This window comes from Macrotis lagotis, chromosome 1 (genome assembly GCF_037893015.1).
Source record: "Macrotis lagotis isolate mMagLag1 chromosome 1, bilby.v1.9.chrom.fasta, whole genome shotgun sequence".
Taxonomy (NCBI): Eukaryota; Metazoa; Chordata; class Mammalia; order Peramelemorphia; family Peramelidae; genus Macrotis; species Macrotis lagotis.
The window spans coordinates 62,133,297-62,154,079 of record NC_133658.1 but is presented as its reverse complement, the minus strand read 5'-3'; the positions used below and the strand labels follow the sequence as shown (position 1 = coordinate 62,154,079).

Genomic DNA, 20,783 nt, shown 5'->3' with positions numbered 1-20,783 from the left:
TAGAGAGATAAGTGTGATAGACATCTCATCAACTGAGCATTTCACCTCAACTCAGATTAGAGACAGTGGTTTCTTTTTGGAAAGATCTGAAGGGCAGATTTAGTTTACTGGTTTGGAAAAACAAAAACAAAATAAAATCTTCAACTACAGTAGGACAGCAGGATTCATTAAGGATGCTTAAGCATATAGGATCAGTCTGGCATGATAATCAGCCAAGGATCAATAGATTAGGATTGCCTAAGAACTAACCCATTTCTGATCAGACTTTTAAATAGGAATGAAAACACCTTCAGTTATGTGAATAGTTCCCTTCTCTTTTACAATTTTTAGCATTCAGGTAAATTTTTATGATCTTAGGATAGTGGAATTTTAGAACTGAAAGGAATCTGCTTTGTCTCCTTTATTTTATGGCAAAGGAACTGAATTTCAGAGATGTCATGTAATTTGTCTAAGGTCAATTAGGTAGTGGAATAGGAGAGCCAAAGATTCAAACCAAGGCCCTGGACACAAAACCCAGGGCTGTTACCCCTGGGCTAGGATAGCACACTAGCATTTCTATCTTAATTTGAAACTCTTGGGTCGAGTCACAGCCTTAGAGCTAACCGTGGTTTCCGGAATCCCCACGAGGTCATCCTTCTCTTCCTGCCACCTCTCCTATAACTTCTTTGCTCTCTAAAGCCTTTGCAGTAGAAACACTAGGGTAAGCCCTGATTGTTATGACTTCAAACATACTTAGTTTTATTGAGTCTGGAAGTGATCATGTAGCAGCACGACAAGAGGAACACTGACCAGCCATAACCTTTATGTTTAAATTAACCATATGAATGTTGAACATCTTCTGAACACTGATCAAATTAACCCTCAGTAACCTCTTCACGGCTTTTTCTTTTCCTTTATGTTGTCCTGTCGTCTCCAGGCTCCAAAGAAAAACTTAAAGTCGAAGAGTTGTGTTGTCCAGAGCATTTAATGTAAATGAAATAGCATAGGGTTGTTTTAATGTTGCACTGTGAAAAGAAAATTACCATATTTTAAAAGAAAGGTGCCAGAGAATTTATTTTTTAATTTTTTATATTTTATTTTATTTTTCCAATTACATTTTATGAAAGTTTTTCAACATTCATTCATAAGCATATGTATATTTATGTTACATAATTTCCTTCCACCCTCCCTTCCTATCCCTTGTTTTATCCTGTTTACAGATTAATAAATTTTAAAAATGTGAATGTAATGTTCATTCAGATTCTACAGGGTTTTCTTTGTTTTGGTTTTTCTTTTTTTCTTTTTTTTTTATTAATTTTTATTAAAGATATTATTTGAGGGGAGGCTAGGTGACATAGTGGATAAAGCACCAGCCCTGGAGTCAGGAGTACCTGGGTTCAAATCCGGTCTCACACTTAATTACCTAGCTGTGTGGCCTTGGGCAAGCCACTTAACCCCATTGGCCTTGCAAAAAAACCTAAAAAAAAAAAAGATTATTTGAGTTTTACCATTTTCCCCCCAATCTTACTTCCCTCCCCCCACCCCCCCCACAGAAAGCAATCTGTCAGTCTTTACTTTGTTTCCATGTTGTACCTTGATCCAAATTGGGTGTGATGAGAGAGAAATCATATCCCTTAGAGAAGAGACAAGAATTCTAAGAGGTAACAAGATCAGACAATAAGATATCTGTTTTTTTCCTAAATTAAAGGGAATAGTCCTTGAACTTTGTTCAAACTCCACAGCTCCTTAACTGGATACAGATGGCACTCTCCTTTGCAGACAGCCCAAAATTGTTCCCGATTGTTGCACTGATGGAATGAGCAAGTCCTTCAAGGTTGATCATTTCTCCCATGTTGCTGTTAGGGTATACAGTGTTTTTCTGGTTCTGCTCATCTCACTCAGCATCAGTTCATGCAAATCCCTCCGGGCTTCCCTGAAATCCCATCCCTCCTGGTTTCTAATAGAACAATATTGTTCCATGACATACATATACCACAGTTTGCTAAGCTATTCCCCAAGGACATTTACTTGATTTCCAATTCTTTGCCACCACAAACAGGGCTGCTATAAATATTTTTGCACAAGTAATGTTTTTACCCTTTTTCCTCATCTCTTCAGGTTATAGACCCAGTAGTGGTATTGCTGAGTCAAAGGGTATGCACATTTTTGTTGCCCTTTGGGCGTAGTTCCAAATAGCTCTCCAGAAAGGTTGGATGAGTTCACAGCTCCACCAACAGTGTAATAGTGTCCCAGATTTCCACATCCCTTCCAACAATGATCATTATCCTTCCTGGTCATACTGGCCAATCTGAGAGGTGTGAGGTGGTACCTCAGAGAAGCTTTAATTTGCATTTCTCTAATAATTAATGATTTAGAGCAATTTTTCATATGGCTAGGGATTGCTTTGATCTCCTCATCTGTAAATTGCCTTTGCACATCCTTTGACCATTTGTCAATTGGGGAATTCCTTTTTGTTTTAAAAATATGACTCAGTTCTCTGTATATTTTAGAAATGAGTCCTTTGTGAGAAATACTGGTTGTTAAGATTGTTTCCCAATTTACTACATTTCTTTTGATCTTGGTTACAGTGGTTTTTATCTGTGCAAAAGCTTTTTAATTTAATGTAATTGAAATCATCTAATTGGTTTTTGGTGATGTTCTCCCCCCTTTCCATAGATCTGACAGGTAAACTAGTCCTTGATCTTCTAATTTGCTTATAATATTGTTTTTTATGTCTAAGTCCTGTAACCATTTGGATCTTATCTTGGTAAAGGGTGTGAGGTGTTGGTCTAATATTCTAAGTCTCTTCCATACTAGCTTCCAATTATCCCAGCAGTTCTTATCAAAGAGGGAGTTTTTATCCCAGTGGCTGAACTCTTTGGGTTTATCAAACAGCAGATTACTATAATCATCTCCTGCTTTTACACCTAGTCTATTCCACTGGTCCACCACTCTTTTTCTTAGCCAATACCAAACAGTTTTGATGACTGATGCTTTTTAATATAATTTTAGATCAGGTAGGGCTAAGTCACCTTCTTTTGCACTTTTTTTCATTAAGCTCCTGGCAATTCTTGACTTTTTATTTCTCCATATGAATTTACTTAAAATTTTTTCTAACTCATTGAAGTAATTTTTTGGAATTTTGATTGGTAGGGCACTAAACAGATAGTTTAGTTTTGGTAGAATTGTCATTTTTATTATATTAGCTTTACCTATCCATGAACAGTTGATATTTGCTCAGTTATTTAAATCTGATTTAATTTGTGTGAGAAGTGTTTTATTTTTGTTTTCAAAAAGATTCTGAGTCTGTCTTGGCAAATAGACTCCCAAGTATTTTATACTGTCTGAGGTTGTTTTGGTTTTTCTTCCTCTGAATGTTGATAGTATTGTCTATAACAGGTCTCCCAGGGGTGTCCTATCTGAACTGCTGAGAAGAGTTGCATCTCTCATGGTTGATCAACTCACAGTGTTGTTGTTAATGTGTATGTTGTCCTCTTGGTTCTGCTCCCTTCGCTCAGCATCAGTTTCTACAATTTGTTCATGCTTCTCTAGAGTCTGACCATCCATACTTTGTTTTTTGCATATCATTCTTTATTTTTTTCTTCATATTCTCAGATTCTGCTTTGCAAGGTTTTGAATTTTAGAATTTTCCTCCCTCCCCCAACAGAAGGCCATCTGATATAAGCTTTACATTTGCAACCATGATAGCATAGATCAAAATTGAATGTTTTGTGAGAGAAGAATCAGTTCCAAAAGGAAGAAAGAAAACATAGAGATAGCAAAATTGCATAATACATGACAACTGTTAAAAATTAAAGATAATAAATTTTGGTCTTCATTTTTTTTTGCAAGGCAATGGGTTTAAGTGACTTGCCCAAGGTCACACAGCTAAGTAATTATTAAATGTCTGAGGTTGGATTTGAACTCAGGTCCTCTTGACATCAGGGCCAGTACTCCATCTGCTGTGCCACCTAGCTGCCCCCAACTTTGGTCTTCATTTAATCTCCACAGATCCTTCTCTGGGTACATATCCATCACAAATTCCCTAAAATTGTCCTTGATGATTGCATTGATGGAATGAATAAGCCCATCAAGGTTGATCATCACCCCCATGTTGTTGTTAAGGTGTACAATGTTCTTCTGGTTCCGCTCATCTCACTCAGCATCAGTTCATTTAAGTCTTTCTAGGCTATCCAGAAATCCTGTCCCTCATGATTTCTTATAGAATAATAGTGTTCCATCACATACATATGCCACAATTTCTTTAGCCATTCCCCAATTGATGGACATCCCTTCAATTTCCAATTCTTTGCCACTACAAAAAAGAACTCCTATGAATATTCTGGAACATGTGAAACTTTTCCCATTTTTTTATGATTTCTTCTGGATATAGGCCTGGTATTGGTTATCATACCCTGGTCAAAGGGTATGATCAGTTGTATTGCTCTTTGGGCATAGTTCCATATTGTTCTACATGTGCCAGAGAATTTAGAGAAGATTGAATTTTACAGTTTAAATTCAGGGATGTTCATTCTTTGGGTTTGATTAGAGGCCTGCTGCCCCAAAGCTAGTGATGGTTCCAAAACCTATTGTGACTCAAATTCTATCCTGTTGTACTTTTTGAAGCCTTTGCCCAAAGAACTTTTCCTTTGTTTGCCAGTCAGGAGCAGGATGCTGGTGAGATGATTGCTTCCCTTTTTTGAGGCTTTGAAAAGTAATTATTGGAAAGGAGGCCTGGGAGTTAAAGATTATATTTTCATATATTTTCATTTTCCTCTTCATTCAAAAAGAGTTGAAATTTCAGAATCTACCCAAGACTAATATTGATTCTCAGAAACTCTAATCCTGATCTTTCAATTTGATTCTGTTTTAGTGGATGTGCTTAAATCTGTACACTACTTAACAACAACAAAAAATAGTATAACCAAACCTTTCAGGTTTGAAATTTTAGAATTTGGAATCTCAGTAGGATGGGAGCCTGACCATTTGATAAGTGTAAATTGTTGTTGAGCAGTCATATCCTTAAATTAGTCAGAAATCTAGACTGAAACAATGAGAGATCAAAGATTGGTCTCCTCTGGAGTGGGACTTAAAGAGACTGGAGACATAAAGTTACAAGACCTCCCACTAGTCTGTATTTGGGGGATCACACTTCCCCAGAATGTATTGGCCTCCAAAGGAAGATAAGCAATCAGGGGATAAGTAGTAAAGAAAAGCCTAAGGACAGGAGAGATTATTTTAGGAGAACTCTTTGCTGGTGGTTCTGCATTCAGAGCACCATATAATGTGATGATGTAGTACTAAGGTAAGTGCCTAAGTATGGCACCCCGAGTAGTGCTAACACAAAGCCAGTGCAACTGTCACCTCTAGAGGGCATCCTATTATGGTGCCCTGCAGGGGGGAAAAATATAGAATCTAGCCCTGCTTTGGGGAGAGTGAAAAAGACCAGGAACCAGAGAGAATTCTAGCTGCCCTAGTCCAGGCATTCTTGACTTTGGGTGACTGATTTTTAAAATTGTGATAACTTGGGGTAGCTAGGTGGCATAGGGGATAGAGCACTGGTCCTGGGGTCAGGAGGACCTGAGTTTAAATGTGGCATCAGGTATGTTTTCTTTGTAATCCTTTGTGTTTTATGTATTTAAAATTATTCTGCCAAAGATATTGATAACATCAAAAAAATTAAGAACCCTTGATCTAGTTCTTATCTTCCTTCAGTATTAAAGAAAGGTCTTTCATCCCTATTGCAGTAGGGATGGAATGGTTATTTTACTGCTCTTCTTTCAAAATCTTGGTATAAACAAAATATACTAATATATATGGATTCATTGGAGTCCATAAGAATGATAGCTCAGTTGTTTAGCACATATCCTTTAACTATCTAAAATGATATATAGTATAAAATATAGACAGCTAGGTGGTGCAGTAGATACAGCCCTGTGCTTGGAATCAGGAAGATTCATCTTTCAGGACTTCAAATTTGGCCTCAGACACTCACCAGTTTAGTGATCTCGAGCAAGTCACTTAACCCTGTTTGCCTCAGTTTCCTCATCTGTCAAAGAAGCTGGAGAAGGAAAAGTCAAACCACTCCATTATCTTTGCCAAGAAAACTCCTAGGGGTCCTAGAGAGTCAAACATGACTGAAACAACTTAACAACAAAAAAAATAGTATAATCAAATATAAACTATCTATCTATATACAACTATAGTGAGCTATGGGTAAATGAGGTCCTTGTGCTATACGTTAATAGGGGATTGAAGTTGCCTTCTTGATCTCTAACCCAGTTAATAATCTTAATACCTTCACATTATATCCTCTTCTTCCACATCTCTTTGCAGTTTAGTTTTCACCCCCTCCATTTATCAGTGATTTCTTAATTGGCAAATCTGATAGTCTCTTTTGAATCTTAAGTTTTCTTGACTATCTGTTGTTTTTGACTCTTTTGGCTACCCCTCTCCTCCTGTATACATTTTTCTCTCAGGATTTTCATTACTAACACTATCCTGGTATGTTTCCTTCTTGTCTCATCCTGTATCAACTAACTCATTTTCCACATCATATTCCCTAATTATAGGTTTTATAAATTATAATTATCTTCTTTTTCTATACTTTCTGTTTACTTCAAATTTCTGGTAACTTCAGATCTGGTAAAAATCAGATTTTAACTTTGCAGATAATTTCTAGATCTGTATATCCAGCTCCAGCCTACTGTACATTTCAAATTAGAGATTCTAGAGATATCTTAAACTCAGCATGTCTAATAAGCTAATAATTCTTACTAAATCATTTCCCCTAAGGATGGCATACAAGTTGATTTTTTGTTTTTGTTTTTATTTTTGTTTTTTTAAAGAAAGCACTATCCAGTTTCTCAGGTTCATAATTTCAGCATTATCCTGGTCTCCTTGTAATCAGTTGCCATTTCTACCTTCCCAACATTCTCCACTTCATAGTTACCATCTTAATTCAGACCCTTATCGCTTTATTATTTTAATTTTATTTCCCCCAATTACATGTCAAGATAGTTTTCAGCATTCATTTTTTATAAGATTTTGAGTTCCACATCTTTTCTTCCCTCTCCCCATATTAACCAATATTCCAATATAGCTTATACATTTATAATCATGTTAAACATATTTCCATTTCAGTCATGTTGTAAATATGAACAAAAAAGAAGGAAAAAATGAGAAAGGAAAAATATACAATAAATTTTTAAAAGTGAAAATAGTATACTTTGACTCCATTCAGGTTCCATAGTCATTCTCTGAATGTGGATAGCATTTGATCACTGTATTGCTGAGAAGAGCTAATTTTATCATAGTTGATGATCACACAGTGTTGCTGTTAAGGTGTACAAATGATCTCCTGGCCCTTCTGACTTCACTTAGCATCAGTTCATATAAGATTTTTCTGAAATCTACCTATTCAAGATTTCTTATAGAACAATACTCTTTCACATTCATATCCCATAATATGGTCAACCATTCCTCAATTAATGGGCATCCCTTCAATTTCCAATTCTTTGCCACTACAAAAAAAGTTGCTATAAATATTTTTGTATATGTACATCTTTTTCCTTCTTTTTATTATCTCTTTGGGATAAAGACCTAATAGTGGTTTTTCTGAATCAAAGCGTATGCAGTTTTATTGCCCTTTGAGCATAGTTTCTAAATGTTCTCCAGATTGATTGGATCATTTCACAACTTCACCAACAGTGCATTTGTGTCCCAGTTTTCTCACATCCCCTCCCAACATTTATCACTTTTCTTTTTTGTCATTTTAGTCAGTCTGATAGGTATGAGGTGGTACCTTAGAGTTGTTTTAAAGTGCATTTCTCTAGTCAAGAATGATTTGGAGTATTTTTTCATATGACTATAGATGGCTTTAATTTCTTCACCTACAAACCACCTGTTCATATCCTTTGATCATTTATCAAATGTGGAATGGCTTATATGCTTATAAATTTGATTCAGTTCTCTATTTTAGAAATGAGTCTTTTATCAGAGACACTAAGCCCGTATAACTTTTTGCTTAGATTACTACAACAGCCTTCTTGTTGGTCTCCCTGCTTCCAGTCTCTTACCATCCAGTCCATCCTCTATACTTCTGTGAGAGTAATTTTCCTTAAGTACAGATTGAATTGTGTGACTCTACTACTTAACCAACTTCATTGACTTCCCATTCCCTCTAGGATCGACTTTAGACATCTTTGTTTAGCTCTTAAAACCCTACACAGTCTGACCCCAACCCCTCTTTCCAGTTTCATTGGATATTACTCTACTTCCCACATTTGTGATCTAGCCACATTGGCAAGCTTTCTGCTCCTCATACAAGAAAGACCACCTGCTTTGTCTTTGCACTGCTGCCTTCTATATTTGGAATCTGAGCCCTTCTTCACTTCCCCCTGCAATCCCTCTCCCTTTGAGAGGAGCTCAGGTGGTCTCCCCTTTTAGTGGTTAGTGTCCTTCCTCCCTTCCTCCCAGACTACCTGATATTTAAATACTTTGTATATAGTTGTATTTATTAACTTCATGCTTTATACATATTAGTGTTTAGATATACATTATTATCTCCCTCATTAAAATGTAATTTCTTTGCAAGTAGAGACTGTCTAATTCTTTATGTTTCTATCCTTAGGGCCTAGCATAGTGCCTAGACACATGGTGAGTTACTTGATACAAAAGTTTTTTGATTAGTTGATTGACATGCCTGGTTAAGGACAATATCTGTATACTATACTATATATTTTCAAATCCTTTTTTAACTGACCCAGGCTCTGGAGCCTGTTTTGACTGACCAAGATTTCAACTCTCTTGTTTTGATTGGTTGATGGATGGAGGCCTGCTTTTTTTTATTGTTGCTCTCTGTTCAAGTACCAATCTGAGTCACATTTTTTCCTGTGTTTTCTGTATTTAGGTTGCTTTTCAGTTGATCCGGTATTATATTGCAGCAGGCATCTATATTGTAGAGTTGTGCAGATTTCTAACTTAATGGTGGTTTTGCAGTTGCTTGTTAGAGGGAGGCCCCCTGCCATTCCTAGTTCCTATGGTGGGCTGGCCTCCTGGGGAAGCAGACTGGAATGTGTGACTCTTAGTGGGTCATTTTCATCACTGTGGTTCCTCTCATTCTCCAGGATGTGGCAACAAGGTTATTAAGGATTTTCTGAACTAAAAACCCCAATACTGTTCAGAAACTTATGAAATCTGTGAGGAATAAGTGCCTCTCTCTCTCTCACTGACTCTTGGTTGCCCCTGCACCAGTCTTCCTTCCCTTCTGATTCTGAAAATCTAAATTCTACCCCAGGGTCTTCGGGAAGGTTCCTTTCTCATGGAGCCATCATTGTAGCCTCTTTGGCTCGTTTGGAATATGCATAAAGAAAAAAACATTATTTTGGAGTCAGGGTGAGGTTTCATAGAATTTAGAGCTGGAAGGGATCTTAAAGATCATGATAGGTCAGGAAACTGTGGCCAGGAGTTTTAAAACAATTTGTCCAATGTTACGCTGGTATAAGTACAAAACCAGGATTTGAACCTCAGTCCTTTTTTCCACTCAAGTGTTTTCTCAACTCTAGAGGAAGAATGGGTCAGTAGGAATATAGATGGTAATTAATTGTGGTAAGAGGAGCATTCAGGCTTTCTGGAACCAGTAGTCTCCTCTAAAAAGTTTGTTCGGGAGACAAATGCCAGAAAGCAAAATTCCTAATTGCTTTAATTGGCTGTGTCACCTTGACCTTTGCTAAAATGTGCCAACTTTCCAGCACTTCTTCCCTACCGCCCTTACTCTGCAAAACCACTAATTACTGTCTGATCCCTAGAAATCTATTCTGAACTGGTATTTCCATAAAAGCTGGATCAGCTCAAAGAAGTGGACTACCCAGGCATTGTTTCAGGACAGTTGGTCAGAGTCGAGGGGAAGGTTGTGGAGGAGTAGGATATCTGGAGCAGCATTGGTGCCCAGGTGGCCTGTGCTGTGTCAGTCGAATCCACTTGGTAATTTTATTAGAAAAAAAATTGAAAAAGCACCAGATGGTTGCTCCTGCTTAGAGAGCAATGGATTATTAAAAGGCTATTGTGATTCTCTTTTAGATCATCTTCTCAGTCTGCTTTCCCTCCTTCCCCCTACCATATTCTGTTTTATCTAATTATCATTGAAGGCTTAGAAAATGTGTGCAAGAACAAATTGAACACAACGTTAAGATGGCCCGTGGAGGGCTTGGGTAGCTCTTTTTGCATGAAGGAATGTTTGTGAAACTTCTCATTCTTAAAGGAGAATCATCACTGTATGATGAACAGAATATTGACTCAGGAGTCAAGAAACTTGGATTTTAGTCCTTACTTTTCTATTCATTGTGATGGTAATCTTTTACATTTGTGTAATGTTTTACTGTTTGAAAAATATCTTTACATCCATTATCTTATTTGAGCCTTGCCAATGTTATTCCAATTTTACAGATTAGGAAACAGTATTAGAGAGATCTCATGTTGGCCAAGCTATATAAACTTAGATCTTCTGACTCCAAATCCACCTTAAAAAATTCATTCTAGCATTTTATCTCTTACTAATTATATGATCTTAGGAGCTTCTTCCTTTCACCTCTTTTTTTTTTTTAGGGTTTTTTTTTTTGTTTGCTTGCTTTTGTTTGTTTTTTGCAAGGCAATTGGGGTTAAGTGGCTTGCCCAAGGCCACACAGCCAGGCAATTATTAAGTGTCTGAGGCTGGATTTGAACTCAGGTACTCCTAACTCTAGGGCCAGTGCTCTATCCACTGCACCACCTAGCTGCCCCTACCTCTTCTTTTAAAATGAGGGACTTGAAATGGATCCTCTCTAAAGTAATTCTCAGTTCTATGAATCCCACATTCCAAAATTCTGTGGTGTTTGTGATGTGAGGAGAGTGATGGGAAGCTGACATAGGACACAGGACTGAGCAGCAAGTAACTTGACATCCTTTAGAACCTGGGTCCTGCTTACTATTAATAACTCCTATAGAAGGAGAATGAAAAGGATTAGAAAAGTAGGAATGAAAGGCCTTATCAGACTATAGGGGAGGACTAGGATAGTGAAAAGCAGTCATACTCTTCTTGAAAGGACCTGTCAATCATGATTGAGGTAACACTCTAAATGTTTTCTGTATATCTTTTAAAAAAATTAATGAATTTCTCTTCTATAGAATGAAGACTACAACTGGACCCATTGGGGGATTTTTACAAAGTAGAATGTGGCCTAAGGGTCAGGCTCCTTGGTGTAGAGACAGAAGACACTGACAGGCTAGACATCAGAATTGCAAGCCAAGTAAAAAGTAAAATGTATATCCAGATTGAAGCATTATTTGTAATATTAAGAGAATTTTTTTAAAATGAGTGATCTTAGAATGTTGACTCTAGAAAGAACCTCAGCTACTCAAACCCCCTCAGGAAATAGGCCCCAAGAGAGGAATTATTCAGTCATGGAACTAGTAAGTGGCAAATAGAGTAGAGCAGGGGTGTGATCTGCCTGTGGTCTACCAACTTGTTTTTCTAAAATTTAGATAACTGTATTTCAATATTAGTTTCCTTCACAAGCTTACATATTTTTTATGCATTTAAAACATGATTCTGAGAAGGGTCTGTAGGCTTCCTCAGGTTGACAAAACAGTCCAAAGCACAAAAAAGATAGAGAACCCTGGGCTGGAGCCTAGATTACTAACTCCTGCTCAGATTCCTCTCCTACTATTCTGAACTGTGTCTTGTTATCAGGGCAGCTGGAACAGATGGTGTTATAAACAGGGAGCCTCTCCAGCTGATACCTCCAGGGCTCTGTTAGAAGACAGGAGTATAGGCCCATGCCTGAGAGGAGGCATCCACTAGTTTGATCATTCATTGTTTCTGTTCTCTACAGAAAGCATTGATTCCTTTCTCCTTGTTCAAGTTCTGATGTTACTAGGCATGCTCTGAATTGTTGTGGGTTTTTAGGTTTTGCTGAGTGAGCACTGGTCTTTCTAAAACACTTGGGATTTTCTTTGGTCTCTCAGATTTCGTACCCACGAGATGAAGAGAATGTGACAGAATTGACCTTTCTGGAACTAGATCATTTTGAAGTCCCCTGGCTACAGATCAAACTCTTGAGTGTTTGTGTCTGGAGGCACATTCTCTGCTGAGAACTAACTCTTGCTAGAAGAATAAAATGGGACAGTTGTGAGACAGAACCATGTAAACTCTACCTCTTTTCCTGGTAAGCAAGGGTCACTATCACCAGAACAGATTACTAAGAGAAGACCCTTGGGGGAATCTTTGGGGAGACTGACTGGTAGATCTTCCGGCTTTTGGATATTTCCCATTAGGCTACAGGGATTTAGTAGCTTCTTGGAAGGCTAATCACCAATAGGGAAAAACACAAGGGCTAGAAACAAAAAGAAGCAGATTGCATTTCTTATTTCCATGCAAAGGACTTGCTGGCCATATTCCTTTCACCCTTTTCACTGTAGTATTCTATCTCTACAATTTTAGGCATAGAAAGACCAGTTGCCAATCCATAGGAAGGGATTTCCCCATTGGTGACAGATGGCCAGCAAAGTAGGGATTAGCTACCTTGACAAGAGAAGGGGAGGGGCACACCTTTTCTTTTTAGAACAAGATTCCCAAGGGCATGGAAAACCTTTGAAGAGGCACTGCTATTTGTGACCACAAGAAATCAAAGGGCAAGTCAGGACCAGTGTCTTAGAGGAAAGGCTGAGCTTCTCCAGGGTTTGCCTGTTATGCTTAGGATATGGCATTGAAAAGCAATCACAGTTTATAGCAGTTAGCTTTGGACACCAATTCTCTCTCCTAATTAACTCTTTATGTGCAAAGAGTCTGCCAGCCAACCTCACTCAGCCTCTCAACACCCAGACAAGATCTTATAGAGAGTAAAATTCGAGGAATATTGGTGACCTCAGACAATGATCCTTATTCCCACTGCGTAGAACTGGTGAGAAAATTTCTCCTGCATTCATCTCAGAGTTTCACAGCATTGTCGAAAGGAAAAAGTCCTCTCTATAGTGTAAAGTTCTATATAGAATCAGCTCTCTAATTGCTCATCTTTAGGAAAGAAGGTCCTTGAGTCACCATGTCATATGAGGATCACTAAAAGAAATGGGGATGTTTGACTGGAAGAATGGGGCAGGGCTGGGGTCTGCCAATGTGGGGGAGTGATGAGCCATGGTTTCTTTGATCATAGAGGCAGAACCAGGACCAGTAGGTGCAAGGTGCAGAGGGGATTCAGTGTTAAGTCTTAGGGAAAACTTCCTCCCATTTGGAGCTGTTCAGAGGTTACCTTGGAGAATTTACCTTTTGCTAAGTTAACCAGATGCTACCTCATATGAAGATTAGTTGAAATCTACCAAACTGTTCCCCTTAGGACCAAAAATGTGACCTATTTCCCTCATTGCAGATCCTCAAATAGAGACTGGAGAACCATTTGTCCTGTAAGTTACAGTAGGGATTTCTTTCATATAGGGCTTAGACTTAGATGACTCCCAGTTTTTGATACTGTGTTTTCCAACTTGGAATCTTCTAACTTACCCCCTTAGGCATCATACTAAGCAAATCTCTATAGCTTCCTTTTACCTCCCTTCCCCTGATTATTCCCTGCCCCATGACTGTGGCTTAGGTATTTTGTAGAAAGGAAGAAAAAAGGATGAAGAGTCTTGCAGTTTTTCTTAATGCTGAGTTTTAATGAGAATTAATTACAGCAGATTCTTCCCATTTCAGTAGTTGCAGAGTGAGCAGACTTGAGTTGGCTGACAAAGGCCCTCTGCTTCCTGCCTTAAGAGGGGAGTTTCTTGGAATGTGATATAGTAGATATCTATAGTGTGGAGGCCACAGAGGTATTGTTTAGAGAAGTGGGGACATGGGTAAGATGGAGATGAGCAAAAACAAGGGTAGTAGAAGTGCTTTCACTACCTCTTTTACGTTGTATGGCACCTTCTACTTTTTAAATCATTTTCGCTCTCATATATTGCCTCATTTGATCTTCACCAAAGCTTTGTGAGGGAGGCAAGGGAGGAGTTAGTCATTTCTTTTCTTTTTTTTAATATTTGAGGATTTGAAATTCAGAGAAACTAAGTTTTCCAAGATCCTGCATCTTAGAATTGGTAGAGCTAGGACAGTAGCCTATGTCCCCTCACTTCTTGGAAGGGTTTTTTACATCATGTTACCTCAAGGAAGCTTTAACATAATATTCAGTCTGGTCCATCTTGTTCTTCAGGGAGTCCCAGGGATCTAGCTTTTCCCCATTTCCATCCAAATACTCAATGTATCAGAGACTTAATTTTTTTTTGTCCTTTTTCATGTTTCTTCCATTGCTTCTCCTTATGACACGTTTTTTTCCCCCCTGCCTTCCCCTCTGTTCATGCTGCCTTGCTTAGTAGTGTTGCAAAGAAACAGTTTTTTCAACTAGGAAACCTCTCCAGCTTAATCAGGAAGACGCTCAGTAGGATAGGGAATACTTTCTTGATCTTGCTGCCCTGATCAAAGCCACCTGCCTCATTCTCTGTCCTTGTCATACATGGTCTTTGTTCACTTCATCCTGAATTTAGTAGTATGCTTTATCCTAGTATCCAGCTTTGTCAAAGTTCAGTTAAATTCCACAAACCTTTATTAAGTGCTTATTGTATAGAAGGTTGGTTCTATTATGCTATGAGACTACATGCATACACACATACAATGAAACAGTTTCTGCTCTCAAAGAGTGAACTTTCTGTCCATGCTGTGTTTATGTGAAATTTAGCTCCAGCCCATCAGATTAAGATGGCACCTTCTAATTAGTGGCCTTGGATATGTTGTTATTTTCCTCAGAGGAATATAATGAATTAAAATTTGAGTTACAGAGTACAGCAGGTGAGCCCTCTAGTGGCGTAAACAGATCAATACGATGATTTGTGTTTGCTGACTGGAAGAGATTGCTCATTAGTGAACCTGCCAGCCTCCCTTTCTCATGAAACTAGAGTAATTGGTTGCTTAAAAAATCCAATTTGATCATGAGTTCATTGTTTGGGTAGTTAAAACTAGCTGATTGTATAGACAGGTATTAAAGCTCACATTTATAAACTTCTACCTGCACTACAACCCTATAAGGTAGATTGTAAAATAGCTTTAGACCCATTTTCTAGATGAGAAAACTGAAGTTCAGAGTGGGAAAATAAGTCATTCATGGTATCAAAGTTAATATCCATACTGGAATCCAAATCCAGATCTTCTGACTCTGAACTTCTGTAATTTTCGCACTACCTTATACTACCTACCCTTTAAAAAAAAAACAAAAAAAACCCTTTAGCTTTGTGAGTCAATTTCCCTGCCCATTCTCCCTATGTAGGGAGACCCTACCCGTGAGTGACCCCTTTTGCAATCTAGTGAGGGGTTTGGACCCCAAGCATTTATTAAACATTTATCTTGATCACTGGGGATACAAATGCCAGCAAAAAAGAATGTAATCCCTGCCCTCGGAGAGCTTACATTCTAATGGAGGATGGCAACCAAGAACTTGTTGAAGACTTTGGGATTGCTGCCTGCTGAGAAATGAAGAGATGATTGGCCTGGACATCTGGGTAATGGGAGCCTTTGGTAGAGCCATCTGGTCAGAGGGGAGCAGTAAGGCTAACAAGATCCTTCACTTTTGAGAGGTTCCTAAGTCATAATGGAGACATTTCTAGTATAGCACATGATTGAGGACACCAATTATATTGAAATGAAGTTATCAAAATACTTTTTTTTAAGGCCTGTAATAAACTGGCTAAGGGCAGGACACATGTGTCTTCTCTAAATTCCACATCCCCTAGTTCTAGCAAGCCCAAGGCTATCAAGGCAGGAGACACTTAATGAAATTTAAATTAAAACTGAATTAAACTGCAGTTTGTGAAGGGACTGAGAAGAGCTTCCTTTTCATCACGGGTGAGAGTTTTTGTCATTTCAAGGCCAAAATGTTTCTTATGTTTCTTTGGCTAAAGAAAGGCTGGTCTAAAGAAGCTTTATTTCAGACCTTGTTATGCTGTCTCTTTAGTCTTAAGGAGAATTGGATCAAGTAGTGGTCAGGAAGTAGGACAGGCATTTTGCTGAGTTGGTTTGGGCCTACTCTGGGGAGGCACTGTGACTGTCAAGAAAGCCAGTTCTCTGGGAAACAATCTTTACAACTAAGGATTCTGACAAAGGACTCATTTCTAAAATATACAGAGAACTGAGTATATTTTTAAAACAAAAAGGAATTCCCCAATTGACAAATGGTCAAAGGATGTGCAAAGGCAATTTACAGATGAGGAGATCAAAGCAATCCCTAGCCATATGAAAAATTGCTCTAAATCATTAATTATTAGAGAAATGCAAATTAAAGCTTCTCTGAGGTACCACCTCACACCTCTCAGATTGGCTAGTATGACCAGGAAGGATAATGATCATTGTTGGAAGGGATGTGGAAATCTGGGACACTATTACACTGTTGGTGGAGCTGTGAACTCATCCAACCTTTCTGGAGAGCTATTTGGAACTACGCCCAAAGGGCAACAAAAATGTGCATACCCTTTGACTCAGCAATACCACTACTGGGTCTATAACCTGAAGAGATGAGGAAAAAGGGTAAAAACGTTACTTGTACAAAAATATTTATAGCAGTCCAGTTTGTGGTGACAAAGAATTGGAAATCAAGTAAATGTCCTTCAATTGGGAAATGGCTTAGCAAACTGTGGTATATGTATGTCATGGAACACTATTGTTTTATGGGAAACCAGGAGGGATGGGATTTCAGGGAAGCCCGGAGGGATTTGCATGAACTGATGCTGAGTGAGATGAGCAGAACCAGAAAAACACTGTACACCCTAACAGCAATATGGGAGTGATGTTCAACCTTGAAGGACTTGCTCATTCCATCATTGCAACAATTGGAAACAATTTTGGGCTGTCTGCAAAGGAGAGTGCCATCTGTATCCAGATAAGGAGCTGTGGAGTTTGAACAAAGTTCAAGGACTATTCCCTTTAATTTAGAAAAAAACATATCTTATTGTCTGATCTTGTTACCTCTTAGACTTTTTGTCTCTTCTTTAAGAATATGATTTCTCTCTCATCACACCCAATTTGGATCAAGGTACAACATGGAAACAAAGTAAAGACTGACAAAATGCTTTCCGTGGGGGTGGGGGGTGGGGGAGGGAAGTAAGATGGGGGGGTGTAAAACTCAAATAATATCTTTAATAAAAATAAATTAAAAAAAAGAAAGTCAGTTCTCTTGGGGAAGCCTACCCCCCCCCCCAGAATGTGAAGGACTGGGAGCATTGTGAAATCCTAGCAAACCCAGATAATATGCTAGCTATGTGAGCTATAGGAGTAGGAGCAAAGTAGAAATCAGCCAGTTTATCAGAGACTAATGGAAGCTTATTTTTTGATTAAGAAGTGGTGGGAAGAATAGTTCTAGATTCCTCAGAGACTTTCCCTAAGAAGATAATGAGTAATTTGGAAATGTCTGACCTAAAATCCAGGCCTGGCAGCCTAGAGCAGGACAGCTTTTGTGGAGCTCTATGGGTTGGGCTTGGGGTTGCTAAACTTCTTAGATCAGAACAGGCACCTCGGGTCAACCATGGGGGCTCAGAGAATGTATGAGAAACAGGAAAGGGACTGACTCTTAGAGGATTAGGATAGAGAAGGACCTCAGAGATCATGAGCAACCCTCAATTTTTAGGTGTAGAAACTGAAACACAAATTATGATTTGTCTCAAGATCATGCAGTTAGAAAGGTAATAGATTTGAACTCTGACTCTCAAGTCTATTGATTTTTCTACTCTACCAAAATCACAAGATTTATTTTTGTCCCTAACTGGTTCCCTTTTTGCTTTTCCAGCCCTGGCCCAGTGTGTCCAACTTGGCAAAGGACTTCATTGACCGTCTGCTAACTGTGGATCCCGGAGCCAGGATGACAGCTCTCCAAGCCTTGAAGCACCCATGGGTGGTGAGCATGGCTGCCTCTTCATCCATGAAGAATCTGCACCGCTCCATTTCCCAGAATCTCCTCAAGAGGGCATCCTCTCGGTGCCAGAGCACCAAGTCGGCTCAGTCCACACGCTCCAGCCGCTCAACCAAGTCCAATAAGTCTCGGCGTGCGCGTGAGCGGGAACTTCGAGAGCTCAACTTGCGCTATCAACAGCAGTACAATGGCTGAGCTGGCAGCTCTCTTTGTGCACCTGAGGTCTTCTCACACATATTCTTGGGAAGTAGCAGGGGGACCAAATACCCAGAGAGCTGGAGCAGGCACCACAGTGACCCAATTCACCTTCTCACTGGGGAAGGGTCTGAGATTACTCAACAGACTTCCCATCCCTTTGCCAGATATTCACTGTCTCAAGTGCCTTGTGCCATCCCCAGGTTAATGGGGTTCTCCAGAAGAAGAAAAGCCTGGTGGAGCTGCGGAGCCAGTATTATTTATTAATGCCAGAGTCTAAGGACTGAGTTTGTCTGCCCACAGCCATACCATATACCTAGGTGGCATGTTTATGTGTTTCAAGAGCCCCTCTCAGATGACAAAGGATGGTATTTCTGTTGTGTGCCCACCTTTCCTGGGAGGTTGAAGTACTGAGTGGCTATGACTCAACTACCAAAAGCTTCCTGCTGTGTCAGAACTGCAGAGGTGGGGGCGGGGACCACTTCCTAGGCAATCTAGAATTTTAGGTCTGAGCATCTTGTGGTAGGGCAAGTCTTAGAAGCAGAGTTCCTCACTGCAATTTAAAGAAAGGGAAATTTTTTTTTTCTAAGGGAAGCCCTTGTCCCTCCTTCCCTTTCTCCTTGCTCTTCTCACCCTAGCAATGGTATTTGTGAATGTAATGTCACATGGCCAGGCTTCTGGCTTGGGCTAAGAGCTTCCCCTCCTTGCAAGCTACAGTATTTGGTTGTAAGGTCCCAAATCCTCAAGAGAGGTGGTTTTTGTTTTTGTTTTTTAACCAAAGCCCTAGGCTTCCTTATTTTTTTCATGCACTTAGAGCCAGATGGGGCTAATATATGAGAGCTTCCTTATCAAATGAGTTTCCCTTGACTCTTCTGCTTGTTTGAAGGCTTAATAGGAAACTTAACAAGATAGCTATCCTTATTCTTTTCCTTCACTTCCTTTTCTTCTCCTTCCTTTCCTTGGGATGACCCAGTTGACTCAGAGCATCTTTAGACTCCAACTATTCAGAAATATAGAAGGGAACACTGAAATCAGAGCTGATATCTATAATATGTATTTGGCATCAGAGGACCCTTTCTGATCAGTACCGCTCCTGTAACCAATAGGAAATGGTATTGCCTTTATGGTAGGCTCACCTGGGCTTGAGGAAGTGCCTGGAGGGAGTCAGAGAATTTGCCAGGGTGTGTGAGTGGTCATTCTTGAAACAAGAGTATGCTATGCTTTGGGGAGGAAATGCCATGGGAGGAGGGCAACTGAACATCCAAGTCTAGTGAATGGGGGAAGGGTTCACTTAGAGGCCTGAGTGGGGCCTAGCTTTCTATAGGTTCTATTTTTAAATAGAAGTATGTATATGTGAAAAAAGAGGACATGTAGCCATCTTGGTTTTTCCATCCCTTAAGACAAAGTGCTTCCTTCCCTTAGGTTGTTTCTTTGTTGTTTGATCATTTTTAGCCGTGTTTAATTCATGACCCCTTTTAGGGTCTTCTTGGCAAAGATCCTAGAGTAGTTTGCCATTTCTTTCTAAAGATCATTTTACAAATGAGGTAAACAGGATGAAGTAACTTGCCCAGGGTCACACAACTAGAAAGTGTCTATGGCAGAATTTGAATTTACATCTTTCTGACTACAGTAGCTAGGGCATCACCCTACTGCACCACCTAGCTGCCTAACATCCCCTGGGAGGATCACAGTGACTATTTTTTTTTTTTTTAGATTTTTTTTTTCAAGGCAGTGGGGTTAAGTGGCTTGCCCAAGGCCACACGGCTAGGTAATTACTAAGTGTCTGGGGTTGGATTTGAACCCAGGTACTCCTGACTCCAAGACTGGTGCTCTATCCACTGCACCACCTAGCCGCCCCCACAGTGACTATTTCAAGGCAGATCTGGTACCCATCTGGTTCAAAGGGTTCAAATGTCCTATTATCCCAATGTTGTCCTGGCCTTCTTACCTTTCATCTGATTTCTCCCAGGAAATTATTTTTAATTATTTATTTTTTTTTTTTTAGTTTTTGCAAAGCAATGGTGTTAAGTGGCTTGCCCAAGGCCACACAGCTAGGCAATTATTAAGTGTCTGAGGCCAGATTTGAACTCAGGTACTCCTGACTCCAGGGCTGGTGCTCTATCCACTGTGCCACCTAGCTGCCCCAAGGAAATTATTTCTAAAAGAGATACCCAACCCTACCTAGTCCTAAGCTCTGGAAGGGTGTAGCCAGGAAAGAAGAGGATAATGGCTGGTTTTCCTGCCTATTAGTAGCTCCTTGGACTGGAGAGAAAACCAGCTGATGGTGGTCTCGACAAGACAGATTGAGGTCACCTTGGCCTATAAACAGAGTTGTGGCTACCAGTTTTTCCTTCCCCTTAGGAAACTAGAAATATTTCCTCTTTCCTGTTTTATCCTCTATACCTTGTTGACCTTGGAGAAGGAGTTGTACTCTGCCTCCATTTTCAAGGATTTTTCCATTTCTAGGATGAGTGTTACCTCTTTTTTCTGACCCCCAAGTGCTGTCTCTGCTATCCCAATGTAGACCCCTTGGCTTTGCCTTGTTTTCCCTATATTTTTCAGAGCTCATCTTTCTGTCCTACTTTTTCCATCATACCCTGCAGAATGTTTTCAGGGCTCTTTTGCCTTGTGTATCAGGGTTTGCCCACTAAGTGA

General features: G+C 39.4%; 1 protein-coding gene across 5 annotated transcripts in view; it reads left to right on the top strand.

The window, feature by feature from the left end:
* PSKH1 (protein serine kinase H1) overlaps positions 1-18,887 on the top strand; it is a 65,989-nt gene extending 47,102 nt beyond the window's left edge. For 4 of the 5 annotated variants that reach the window (XM_074202136.1, XM_074202135.1, XM_074202137.1 and 1 more), the window contains one exon: positions 17,811-18,887. In XM_074202136.1, the coding sequence (XP_074058237.1) occupies positions 17,811-18,128 (318 nt within the window). In that variant the 3' untranslated portion in view covers positions 18,129-18,887. Of the gene's footprint in view, positions 1-11,982; positions 12,183-17,810 lie in introns of all 5 variants that reach the window. The other variant, XR_012471716.1, reaches the window with a different exon arrangement.
* Positions 18,888-20,783: the final 1,896 nt, after the last annotated feature.